The sequence below is a fragment of the Helianthus annuus genome, chromosome 13 (genome assembly GCF_002127325.2).
Source record: "Helianthus annuus cultivar XRQ/B chromosome 13, HanXRQr2.0-SUNRISE, whole genome shotgun sequence".
NCBI classification, from domain to species: Eukaryota; Viridiplantae; Streptophyta; class Magnoliopsida; order Asterales; family Asteraceae; genus Helianthus; species Helianthus annuus.
In genome coordinates, this window is record NC_035445.2 from 113,025,101 (window position 1) to 113,039,590 (window position 14,490).

Below are 14,490 nucleotides of genomic sequence, written 5' to 3' on the forward strand. Positions count from 1 at the left end.
CATAGATAACTAATTTCAAAATGATATATTGGTTGTAATGAGTTTAGTCTTATCTAGAAGGTAAGATTCATCTAAGATGACAAAAGAACCTTTGTCATTCCTAACACATGACTTAACACATGGAATCTTATCATATATTCATGGATGCAACTAAAGCATGAGAAGCAGTGGTACATGTACAAACTCTTATATCATGCATGCATCTATGTTTGTACATTATTCACCTATATAAAGAGTGTTTCAATCCAACTTCAAACAGTAAGGAAAAGAAGCTTAAGGAAGCCTGAAACATTTGCAATGCCTAACCAACAAGATCAAGAGTGGGATGAAGCACAAAAGATTGTCATAAGCACAGACCTCACTACAGCAGCTAAGAAGCACCTACAGTTCCTTGAAGTTGTTGACAAGAATGGACATCTTTATGATGGTCCAGCTCTTGAAAAGGCTATTTTTAGGTACACTAATTACCTTCACATTTCCATTTTAAGTTGGCAGTAATTAAATGACCTTACAATGTATTGATGAATATTTAAATGCAGGTATAAGTATTATTGGCTTCCTTTGCTTGCTGAATATACCAACTTTTCGCAGCTTCCAGAATGCCAGTTTGTTGTGCCACTCGATTGCGAGTGGATTTGGCATTGCCACAGGCTTAATCCAGTACGGTTCAAATGCTAAATATGATCATTTTGCGGTTGTATAACTTAAAATTCAAAGCTTCTAACACTTAATTTACTTTTGCTTTGAAGGTTCGCTACATGGTAGATTGTATAGAACTCTTTGGGAAAGTCCTTGACCCTAGCTGTGTGGTAGTCTCTTCTGTTGAAGGAGCGTGCAAAAAACAAAGTGAAGAGATATGGAGAAAAAAGTATCCACAAGAACCCTATGAACTCAATTTTGGAGATCATAGCATTAAGAATGATACTCATAGCAGACTGCCGAACGTACCTAGCACCAACTATGATCTAATTTCAGCCGTCGAAAGGCAGAGTTCATTCTATCACAAGGTAAAATGGTTTCAAGTTCATTCTTTCGTTTTTTTTTTTTTTTTTTTGTGGGAAAAGGGACTTTACCCAAATAATTTAATTAAGAACTTAAAATATAAAAGGTTACAAACTAAGCACATTCTAATATAACAGTAAGGAAACAAGATAAACTAGCCATCTAAACATCACATATAAACTAATTAAGAAAGCACAGCTACATATACTCAAAACACTAGAGAAGAATCAAATCAAGTGGTACCAGTGTCTTTAGAAAAACCTCCTTTTATCACATAATCACATTGTTTTTACTATGTTTAGAGTTATTGGTTTGAGCTTTTTTATGTTTAATTGTGAAACAGGTTTCCGGGGCTATTTATAGGGAGGATCTCTATCTTGAAGAAGCAGTTAAGAGATACAAAGGGTTTTTGCATCTAGTGAGTAGAAACATAAAGAAGAAGTTGAACAACCCTTGTGTTCCAACCTACGATATAGACTTAATGTGGCACACTCATCAGCTATATCCTCGCTCTTATTGTAAGGATACCATGGCTTTAGTAGGTCTGATGTTGCACCATGATGACACTGACACTGATCAATCAAAAGGTGGAAAGTTGGATGTTAGCATTAAAACAACCACACAACAGTGGAGTGAAATGTTTGGTTCCTTGTACTGGAGGGTAGGGTCGAGATCAAGTGACACATCTATGGACACCGAGGGAGAACATTCGACTGCGATAGCGGCAAGATGTTGGTGCCTCGCTGAGCACATGGTGAACGAGAAGTCGGCTACTAGATGCAAGTTTATCCCTGCTGAGAACTTGGTGAACGAGAAGTCGGCTGCTAGATGCAAGTGTATCCCTGCTAAGCACATGGTGAACGTGAAGTCAGCTGCTAGATGCAAGTGTGTCCCTGCTGAGCACAGGGTGAACGAGAAGGCGGCTGCTAGATGCAAGTGTATCCCTGCTGAGCACATGGTGAACGAGAAGTCGGCTGCTAGATGCTTGTGTATCCCTGCTGAGCAAATGGTGAATGAGAAGTCGGCTGCTAGATGCAAGTGTGTCCCTGCTGAGCACATAGTGAATGAGAAGTCGGTTGCTAGATGCAAGTGTGTCCCTGCTGAGCACATGGTGAATGAGAAGTCGGCTGCTAGATGCTTGTGTATCCCTGCTGAGCACATGGTGAATGAGAAGTCGGCTACTAGATGCAAGTGTATCCCTGCTGAGCACATGGTGAACGAGAAGTCGACTGCTAGATGCAAGTGTATCCCTGCCGATATGGAGGGCAAAGGGGAGTCGTCTGCTTGGACCGTAAGATGTTGGTGCCTCACTGAGCACATGGATGGGCAGAAGTTGATCATAGAATCAATTGCTTCAGGCGCCATTGAAGTATAAGAACGCTATTATTATTGATGTTGCAAATTTAAAATAAAGCATCTCGTAAGTTTAGTTGCAAGTATGTATGTTTGCTCTAAGCTTCATTGATATTGATATCCATAAATAAAACAGCACCATCATCACTTATCTTTTAAGCTTATTATGTTTTAATTTTATCATTTCGTTTTGTGATGAATTATAAACAAATAAATTAAATTGCAACGTTATAATGAAAATGACAACAAAATAATTATATTTAAAAAGTAAATAATAGTCCATAAGAAAGAGAACATAAATTCTTTTAGCTTAATATGCATTACGTATATTTAAATACAATATTACACATGTATAATGTGGATTACATTTACGTAGTACCATACTACGTATCTGTAACGTATTATAATTCATGTTTGATTATATATATTTAGTCATTTTTCGTTTACACATTGTAAATTTTTGAAGCTGTTATTTTTTTTGTGTTCATAGTTGTTGGCTCTTTTTTGTCCGAATATGTAACACCCCAAATTTTATGTGCTAATTTATAAAGTTAAATTATGAATAAGTAAGAATAGAACTTTTAGCCATGAAAATATAAACACCATTCTTGAGGGGCCAAATATGGATAAGTAGAAATCCATATGATCATTTAAAAATTTAATAAAAAAAAAACAAAGACAAAATCCATATAATCATTAAAAATAAATTTTAAAAAATGAACGTAAAGATAAATTGGGATAGTGTATAACAATCATTTATATTTATATACTGTTAGATATATTACATTATATATTAGTAATAGTAATATTAGAGATTAATCTAATATATTAATAATTTAATTTAATATATAAATGAGTTAAAAAAAGAGAATGACACATGACATTAGATGAAAATAAATGAATGAGAGAATGCCACATGACATTAGATGTATATCTTTATTAGTATTTGATGATTAGATTAGATGTATACAAGGCAATCTCTCAGAATTAAAATGTCTCGTGGCAGTAGAAAAAAGTAGGTCCCTAATCTAACACTCTGTATGTTTCTTTTTATAAAAATCACGTTAGTTAATTAGTTATTTTTATTAGTTATCAGATACAACGCTTTATATTGGGCCATATTAGTAGTTTAAATGATATATGACAATTGGGTTTAGATGTGACATAACCCAAACTAAAAATGTTAAGCTTATTGGGTTATGAAACTTTGATTAGTTTGATTAGTGTTGGCAAAAAAAAGTTAATAGGTTTAAACTTTACAATTTTTTTTTATTTAGATGTGTTTCAATTTTTTAAAATAATGATAAATTAGTCTTAATTTTGTTACTAAAATAGAAAACCTTAAAGTTTAGCATGAAAAAAATCATAAAAGATTAAAAAAGGTTACTATTCCTCACCATGCGGTTGAACTAATACCAGGAAAAAAGGTAAATTCATAATACTTGTTTATAACACCAAGTGACTCTCGCGATGTAAAGCGTAGACAATGTCGAACTTATCCCGATACGTATTACAAAGTTGGGTGGCCAAAGTCAACATTCAAAGAAGTGTGTATAATGCATTACATGTTCCGCCTAGCAACCTTCGACACAACTAATACCCATATAAGGTTTTTTTAACCTGTTACGCGACTAAGCTATTTGCCTCGGACATGTATTTTAGACCTCATGGCTAACAATCAACAAACTAATAGAATACATCATCATAGCACAAATTCATATAAAGAAACCTCAATTATATTCTTTTAGAAATTTTGTAGAACTGAGTTTGTTATTGTAAACAAATATTGATTAATAACAATAGAATTCACAAGTAGAAAGTCATCATCAATGACTGTTTTTTAATTATAACTCAAGGATTAAAATATGTTTGACAAAAGTGATTCTACAGACTCCCCCCATTGTCTAGACTATCCTTTGTTGTTGTTATCCAAATACTTGTTTGGCTAGACAGATGTTTGTTCTTCTTCACCAGAACTTTGGCTTCAACAAACTTTAAACAGATGTAGTTTTTTCTTGAACAACGGTTCCAAGGCTTGAACTAATGTTTGCTTTGTCATCAACATATTTTCTGATTTGGTGTTCAAGATTCACTATCTTTCGGGAGAGACTGGTACAATCGTTTTTTTTATTTCTTGGTCAATTGTTCATGTTTTGGCTTTTGAATATCATCTATTCTTTTGTTGGTCCAACAATCCCCCCTAGAACATATGATGCCAAAACAGATGTTTATTAGATCAATTTTTATTCCTCTTCATCATGCTTCTGATTTGGGCTTTAAATTGTTTCTCAAATCTTTTAGTAAGCATGTCATCAGTATCCCTTTCGAGTGGGAGATTCAGTAGATCTTGCAGATCTTCAATTTTTAAGCTCATCACACTGTTCATTGAAGTGTTTTTACTTCCCCATTTTCCCTGACTATTGTTAATTCATGGCTGGCTTTGTCTAAGGACCACTTTTGAATTTTAGAGGCAGATAAGGTTACCGGGAGTGATGTTATTGAAAGAGGTAATGGAATGTGCATTCCCAACACTTGCCCTAACAGTTATGTTGGGTTGGCATCAGGATGCCTAAACATTATCACATTTTTTATCCCTTCCTTTATAATACCATATTCATATCTTTTTGAATCTTTTGCTGATATATCTTTTTGTCTTTTGAAATGGCTTCTTACCATTGAAGAGACATGTTGTGCAGATGGAAGTTCAGATGTGTTGGCCTTAGAACTGATAGGTAGGTCTTCATAGTTAGGGGTTTTTGGGACTGAGTGATCTTTAGCTCTTAAAGATTCTAATTTCTTGTAGGTCTCGCTGATTGTTGCCTCATCCCACCTAGCCATCGATTTCATTGCCCATACTTTGTAGCAACCATCTCCTCCGTCATGCTTCTTAACTCAACTGCCTTTGACTAACAGGTTTACCTGCAGCTCAGCTGGGAAGAGTGGGCTTTATATTTGGATTGAGCTTTAGCATCTCAATCCTTGTTATTTCTTCTAGAAGGGCTTCTGTAGTCCTACTAGAGAATTGAGCTTTTGAAGCTCTATAAGGCTTATAGGTCAAGGTTGCTAACTGGTCCTTGAGAAGCCTTTTGGCTGACATCTTTTGCAAAGTCTTCACGTCTGTTCACTTTGGTAAGTTCTGCAGACATGATTTGCTGAGCCTCCTTATCATTTTCCCTTTGTTTTGTAAGAAGTTATCTTTTCAGCCTGTTTGACTTCTAGTTCCCGGTACTCTTGTACATTTTTACGATTTTGATATCTTTTAAGGAATGGAAAGGTAAGTTGGCTGATGTTAGTTGTGGAGTAGAAAGATTTTATCTCTTGTGATACATTTTCTAATTCCAAGGGCCGACTGAAGCTTTTCTAATAAGGGGATGATGTGGCATCCGACATTTTCAGGTTAAATCCATTAACACAATTCCATTATCTTTAACGTTATCATAAACGTTCATTCATACAGTACACTTGATTAGGGTTAAATAAGTGTGTCTATTATTACACAAACACTCATGTAACGGTAATTCGGGAACTTAAGGAATCACACAGAGTCTATACCCGAACGTTGGTGAAAATCGGAATAATATTCTTGGATAATTAAATAAATATAAATTATGTGAATTTATATGTTATGTGATTTGCATGTTTATTTTGTGAACTTTCGTGAAACCGCGTATATTTACGCGTAATAATGTATTAGTGATTTTGTAGCAAATCTGTTATAAAACGCATCTTAAGACTTATTTATTGTTATTCTAAAAAATAACGACCAACGATGAGTAAAACGTCGTCTTTGATTTAACAAGTATATAATATTTGTTTAATATATATATATATATATATATATATATATATATATATATATATATATATATATATATAGTCCGGTTAACGTACAATATTCTTTAACGTACGAGCATACACTATGAAATTACGCACGTTATAAAACTCAAAACCCTAATCACGCATGTTGAAAAGACATAATCAAGCATGTTGGAAACCATAACATGCTTCATTACATAATTATAACATGCTTCATTACCTAAGTATAACATGCGTGATTATGGTTTTTTAACATTCTGATTAGGGTTTTGAATTTTACAACGTGCGTAATGTAACAGCGTACGCTCGTACGTTAAGCAATGTTGTATTCTACACTTTCACTATATATATATTCTGAATACCCGTTTTAATAAGATTTATATAACTAGCATACTCGGTATATTTATTTTATTATTTGAGCCAACATTTTTTTAGCAAGACACGTGACATTTAAGCAGGTTCAGATATACGGTTTGCACCTAACCCATATATATAAACCCTAGCTTTATAATCATCTCTTTCCCTTTTCCCCTTCATTTCTCCAAACCCTAGCCCCCAAGCTTCCATTTCTCTCTACAACACACATCGTGCTGGTAGTCGGATGTGAAATATTGACTTAACTCAAGTACCACGTTTGTGATAGATGTGGTGGAAGGCACCAAAACACAACAGTCAGCTCCGGTTCAATTGCTTAGTAACTTGTAATAGGCAAGCTACCTAAGATATAATTAGAATGTACAGAATCTGTTACGCTTTTATTACTACTGAAATGTAACACCCTCAAATCCCAATGCGGAGTAATACCGCGAGGCGTGTTACTGCCTAGAATCCAACCACTAATTATTTCGAACCGATTAGTTATATTTACAAATAATAGTATAATTAGTGACCTAATTTAAATTTCTGAAAACATAGTTTAAGTTTTGCAGCAAAAAACATAAGTTAAAACGTTTCATAGTTTTGAAACCATAAATTAAATAATATACAAAATATGTAAAGTCTTTCAAACCACACACACTCCATCCAGTTGCAACATTCGACTGCAGCTGTACCTGTAAATCTGCAAGCATGTAGTAGTATGTCAACATAAAGTTGGTGAGTTCACAAGTTTGTCTAGTTTTAAATTCATAAACTTGTTCAAGTAGTTAAGTTACTCATTCATATCATGCCATGGGGAGCTACCCCATATGTAAGCTACTAAACTGCGTTATACCGAATCCTTGCGATCATACGTTTATGTAGTGTGCCCTGTTTGTCAATGTCTATCATCATTACGGTTTACCAGAGTCCATTAGTTCATGCCTGTCCTCAAAAGGCATGGTGTGAGGTTGGTGAGATCTAAATAGCGCTATCAACTAATAACCCGTTCGCCATGACCCGGCAACTAATCTGTATATGTAAGTGGGGACTTTCGTGATAGAGTTTCGTTTAGTACACTTGTTGCATCTAATATAAATAGTAATTAACTGTGCGTCCCACACAAGGGGAGAAAAGTATGTTTGTATCCCACACATGGAGATAACGTTGTTTATTCCGTTTACCAACCACCGGGAACGCATACTTTTAGTAAAAGTTGTGAACTCACATTTGCTTTGCTTGGTGGATAAAGCATTTGTCCTAAGTTGGTCAACCATATCCTATTATGGTTATCACTTATTAGGACTTTATACAAGTAATCACGCATAAGCTACACGTATCTAACACATATTCGTCAAGTAGTTGAACAGGTAACAATTATCGTATAACGCTTAACCATAAATAATCCATTTATAGACAATTAATCATGAAATAATAATATGGATCAGTGAGTGTGCGTCCCTTTAAAAGGTTTGGGCTTTTCTAGTGTGTGGCCCACTAGAATAAGGCCCAACGTATGTTTAATGTGCGGCCCACTTGTCAAGTGTGCAACCCACACGGGAGTGTGCGGTCCATTGACAAGTGTGTGATCATACAAGTGAGTGTGGTCAGGTCTAAGTGTGTGGTCCTAAGGTGTGCGGCCCACCTAGAGTGTGCGACTCTTTAGTGTGCGACCTATATAAGTGTGTGGTCAGACAATTTGTGCAACTTTAATTAAGTGCGCGATGAGAGTAGTGTGTGGCCCATTAAGAGTGTACGGCCCAACACCCCTTTCCGGCCTAATCGAAACTATGTAGCCCACTACCCAGTGTGCGGTCCACACAGGAGTATGTGACCGCTGGGTAGTGTGCGGTCATGCTAAAGCAGGTTATTCATTGTGCAACAAAAGTTGTATAGCAGTGAGTGTGCGATCAATTGAATTCATCAAAAATCTTGCTAATTTTAAAGCACAATACAAATATTTCAAACACCTATCTAATCAAATATTATTATTTCTTGCTAATCACTCCATTATCGGCTGATAATTCAAGTGGCAGATTTCTAATCAATATAAACTCACATTCCTAATATGGCATCCACAAAACCCCAAATCGACAAACACAAGTGTAAGTCTAATCTAGCAGTTTACCATTAATCATATGCACACTTTTATGTATACCAATTCAATATACAATCCTAGAGTCCTGATCATCAGCACAATATACAAAGAAGTTCAAGGGTAACTTTCAATAGTAGGCTTTTGCATTCTTTTAAACCACCAAGTAATTTCAATAACAATGATCATACAAACAAATTTTGTCACCATTCACATTTTACATAAACATGGCAACCCTTTACAACACACTCTTGTATGAAACCCCTGATCATCATCCTAATTTCCATGCTTATTCTCTAAAAATTATATCAACAATTAACAATAGATAAATTAATCCCAAAGGCAACAACATGTAAGAAACACAAGGATATATAGGTATACTGTAACAACAAACTTATGCATATCACCATGTTCATCAGGTTGTTTACGGTTACATAAGTCGAATACTACTGAAATCAAGAAATGAAACGGAATTACAATTCAAACCAACACAAACCTTAAGGTATGCAGAAACAACTCACCAGTTCCCTCTCGGACCCAACACCGTCGTATTGTCACCAACTCAGCTTCAATCACTGCCATTGCCTGAGCCAAACCACCGTTGCCATCGTCTTCCACCGCCATAGAAGGCGGCAATGCAGCCGCCAGCGCCACCACCAGCATCCTTCATTGTCACCAGTATTCTCGTCGTCATTCCATCATCATCAGAACAGAAAGAAGATAAATTCCAGGTCGGTTAACACTTAGAATCTGAGACAAAAATCTTAAAAGAAACGAGAGAAGTGAGATGGCTTTACCAGGATCTGTCGCCGTCGATTCTCATTACCTCATCGTTAGTAATGACAGGTCGTCATCGCTATTTCAATGGCAGCATCATCATCTTGTGTCCTTGACCACTTCAGCCCACCGCCACCACCGGCGTGAGCGGCGGCGGCGACGCCGTCAACATTAGAGAGGGACAGACGGATCGGATCGGAGAAGAGAACGATCGAAAGAAAGAGGGAAAAGGTGGGTGAGGATTTGAGAAACTCCGGTCATCGGAGCTCTGATCAAACGGGAGAGATAAGGAAAAGGGTGAGCGAATGTTTACAGGTGGTTGTGTGCGTGGCCGGAGAGTAAAGAACGCCGGAGGTCGCCGGAATCTGGCTCTGGTCGGCGGTCGGAAATGAGAGAGGGAAAAAGGGGGAGGGTAGTGTGCGGCCGAGGATGTTATTAGGGTTTTATTGTTTTAGATAAATGAAAGGGGGTGAGTGTTAAGTGTGTATAAATAGGTAGGGTTTAGGTTTAGGTTGGTTGGGTTGGTCTTGGGCTTAGCCCAAGTGTTTCAAATTAAGTGTCTAGCTAACACAAATAGGCCCAATTATTTTAACTAGATGCTTAAATAATTAGGCTGATAAATCTTTCGTCGCGTTCTATTATTATTTCAATAATAATAATAATGATAATAATAATAAATGTACGTATTACTAAAATACCCTTCTCTCGGCAACGAGAGTACGGGTTGTTACATAAAACTTGTGAACTCGCCAGCTTGTGTTGACACTTTAAGCATGTTTGTTCTCAGGTCACTAAGGTACACATTAAGAGTAGGGCGCATCATGAAGTCGCATTGGTTTCATCAAACATTTAGACTCGGCTTTAACTACATTAGTAATATTCGATTTTATAATTATTTACGCTTCCACAACTTAAATGTGTAAACAGTATTTTCTCATGAATGAGCAAACAAGGAATTTATAAACTCATATAGTGGTCGCTCAATATGACTAATGACTGTGACCCTGTGTGTCACCGCCTCGCGGTAGAACTCTTGAGGTGGAATTTGATGGTGTGACACTCTTTAACAAGGTCTTTTAGCAAGATGAAAGTGGTGCAAAAAATAAATAAGCATGAGCAGTGGGGTATGACAAGAGAGTCATGAAACACTTAAGCATTAAAGAGAATAAAACCCTCTAGTCATAGTTATTTTTTTTCTTTTCATGAATTTAAAGATAAGTAGTGTAAATAGACTAAGCATGAAAGGTGCGGAATGACTAAGGGTCATCAATAACTTAAGTTATAGATAACAAAAACTATATACTACATTTTCCTTTAATTTGCTAATTTTAGAAGACATGTGTGCAAAGAAAATAAGCTTGAAGGGTGGGCCATGACTAGAGGGCTCATGAAAAATATTAAAGAGTGTTAAAACCTTTAGTCATAGACTCATAGTATATATTCTGTTTTTCTTTACTTTTATTTAGCCTCTTGAGAAGAAGATAAATAGTTCAAACAAAATAAGCATGGGGTGAGGGTGGAGTTATGAAAAACTTAAGCCTTATTTTGAGAGGATAGTAATCTTTGTTACAGTTTATTCTATTTTTTTTATTTGGTATTTTAAGAAGAAGACAAGTGGTGCAAACAAAATAAGTATGAGAGGTGAGGTGAACCATTTAAACATATATTTCACTCTTTTGAATAGAGTTTTGTTTTTTGTGATTTTCGAACAATCTTTTAATAATTTTTGAACATTTCAAAACAACATTTTAATGTTTTATTAAGAAAAGATCTTTTTGATGAATTTTCAAAAAAATATTTTCATGCTTTTATTCATGTGATGATATGTGCTAATGAAACCTCTATTTGCAGTTTTAAATTGTCTACAGATGTTCCCTGCAGACAATGGAAATGGGTCAATTTTGTAGAGAATCCAAAGCATTTTTTGCTTTGGATTTTCTACTTTCTTCCACTGTGTCATCCTTTTGGAAATGGTCCTCTGTGATGAGTAGTTTTTTAAACCATCTCAGACAGTTGTTCCTCTGCAGGTGATTTTACACTTGGGTCAATAGTTGTATGACCATTTACAACGATCAGATCATATCCATGAGGATGCCTGTTTATTCTTGGCCTTTAGGGCATGTACACAGACTCATTATACTTATAAGGTACTCTATGACATGGTGGTTGTCCATAGCCTCTAGGATACATGTTTGATGATGGGGCATCAGTGTTTTAAACATCCATGTGAACAAGGTTTTGGTTTAATGCCTTTGTGACAGGTGTTTGAATAGACTCAAATATTTTAGGAACCGGTTGTAGTTCCCTTATGATAGGACCAGATTCCTTTTTGATATGCATGTTCCCATTGACCTAATTTTGTTAATGTTATCAAGTTTTAGGAATAAGCACTATTGAGTCACATGATTGTTTTTACAACAGATAGTGCACTCAGATTTTGATTCACAAATATTGTTTCCTCTATTGATATCAAATGTTTTTATCTAAAACAATTTTTAGTCATATGATTTGTTTTTTCACAAAATTCACAAAACATATTTGCAACCGCATCTTCCTTATCACCTTACGCTTCCTTTTTGACAATAGATGTTTGATCATTTGTTTCAGATTTAATGACAGGAATGATTTTTATCTTTGGTGCTTTGAACCATCTGGGTTTGTGAAGTCAGTGGGTTTTAAGTTTTCAAGCACATCACATTCATCAGACCTTGTTGGTTTAAACTCATATTTTTCCTTTTTAGTCTTCAGTCTGAATTGAAGTTTGTGGTTTTTCAATAGTGATCTTTTTACCACTTGGTTTTGTGATCTTAATTTCTTCACTATTTGAGTTGGTTGGTTTCACTTCAACCATTTGAGGTTCAATGTGAGTGTTTTCTGTTGAGGATGGCTCATTATCATAAACCCAACTCCAAACTTCACTTTGTTTTTTATTTGTTTTTCAAGAAGCATCTCATAACCATTACATAACTCCACCCATTTTTCACAGGTCATTGGGCAGATTACAACTCCTTATTTATGGTTGCTTCATGTTTAAGACTGTTGATTTCTTGGTCCTTTTTAGTTAATCGTGTTTTAAAATCTCTTTTTAATTAAATCAAGAATAATCTTACTAACTTGTTTTATATTTTTTTAATTATTCAACACAATATTTAAAAAAACTTTAATTTGTTAAAGTATTGTACGTAATGCTATTAAAATTATAAAAAATTAATATTAAAACACGATAAAACTTTGTTAAAACTGCAAATATTGTTAAAAATGTTAAAAAAAACATTAATACGCTGCCTATATAGCTATACGTAGCGTATAACTCCAGTCATCAAACAAGATTAGACAATATCTGATATTCTTGGATTTTTAAAAAGCTATACGATGCGTATAGAGGGTGTCAAAATAAGATTTAGGGTGTTAAAATATCAAGACCCTTAAAAAAAGGTGTGAAAGACTAACCATATGTCACATAAATATATCAGTCTTAAGCATAAGATTTCTTATTGTAACAACCTCACAAATTTCAATTTCCTATTCCTAAAAGGCACACCACGGAACCCTAATTGGAACCCCCAACTTGTACAGCGCGACTCGAAACGGAAAAACGGACGAAACCAGCAACAGGGGCCCTCGGAGAGTCATGGGGGATCCCCTAAACTTTCTGCGACTCGCAACAGGAGTTGGAGACACGTATCAATCGAACTTGACACATTTCCAGGCTATACTCGACACAAGGCTAGCCTAGGCTAGATGGACCTGCCCCACGACACGCGACAGGATCAGGAGGACCTGTCGCGACACGCGGGAGTGTTCAATTTTGGCTATAAAGCCAACGGCTTGGGACTTGATCAGATTGCATGCTTCAACGGAAAAATTCGTTTGTTCTACCACTTGTTCTTCTGTTTCTTTCAAATTACAATCAAAGTCTCGAAACTTTGCTGCGATATTAGGTAATAACTCGATCACTACTACGGTACTATATCCGATCGATTAAAACCGATCCAACGGATGTTTAAGAGCTGCCGATGCTCGGCTATACTTTTTCATTCGTTGTGAGGTTTTGAACTCATGATTATCGTAAATGCTGTATTAAGATAATACACTAATTCGTTTGCATTGTATATTTAATTAGGTTCACTAGCTATAAACGAGTAGGCGAGCTCTGTCAATCTAAACCTACAATGTGAGTCATTCTCTTTTTATCAAATTGCTCTACAAAACCCTAAATGTTTTCCAATTATACTTACGTTGATTAAGTCTTTGTAATCTAAAGTATGTGGGGTTTTGTATACACTACTTGTCAAGCGTCACTTTTGGGTGAATGGACCCAATAGTGATATGACCACAATCACAGGTCTTGCCGAGTCACAACTTGGTCAAATAATTATAAGATATAAACAAATGTGAAAACTCTTAATGCTGTAAATTATAACAATATGTCTTTTGTATAAATGGAATGCACTCGCCAGTATTTTTCGTTGATCAAATGTTTTAAAACACGTTTCAGGTGATTTATTGTGAAGAAAGGAAAAGTGCCTTGAAGCACTACAGCTTAAATAAGCGACTCAGTAAATTAGAAATGAAACGTGTTTTCTGTAATTAAAGGATTTCCCCAGTGAAATTCCTTTCCTTTAAATACGGGGTTTACCGCACGGTTGTGAAATAAAATAATTCGGTGTTTTGAAACTCTGATAATTTTTTCCTGACATCCGGTCCTGATGAAATTTCCGCTGCCAATTAATGAACACCGGTACCACTGCTGTCTGCCTCGCGGCGCCCGAACCAGGATACAGGTCGAGGGTCGTGACAGAAGGTGGTATCAGAGCCACTGGTTTAAGCTAATTAAGTATTTTGAAAATACTTAAATTGATAGTCAGGAATTTGATGCCTCTGTGAGAATTATTTGTAATACTAACATTATATTTGATTCTTGGAATTTGTGTTTCTATTATTTGTGACTAACAGTATGAGTGAGTTCGTGGAAGCCCTTCAGAACTTCTCAATAAGTCCCACCGATATAGAAACCACTGAAAATCAGGTGGGGTACCAAGCCGAACCCGATGAACCAATAGTATTCCAATCCCAGGAGAAACCAAAAC

At 35.7% G+C, this 14,490-nt stretch overlaps 1 protein-coding gene across 1 annotated transcript; it reads left to right on the top strand.

Annotated features, from left to right (window-relative positions):
• The first annotated feature begins 278 nt into the window (after positions 1–278).
• LOC110903116 (glycine-rich domain-containing protein 1-like) lies at positions 279–2,506 on the top strand. Its single transcript, XM_022149279.2, has 4 exons — positions 279–455; positions 540–660; positions 750–1,007; positions 1,346–2,506. The coding sequence occupies exons 1-4, from the start codon at positions 298–300 to the stop codon at positions 2,375–2,377; spliced, it is 1,569 nt and encodes a 522-aa protein (XP_022004971.1). The 5' UTR covers positions 279–297; the 3' UTR covers positions 2,378–2,506.
• The last annotated feature ends 11,984 nt before the right edge of the window (positions 2,507–14,490 follow it).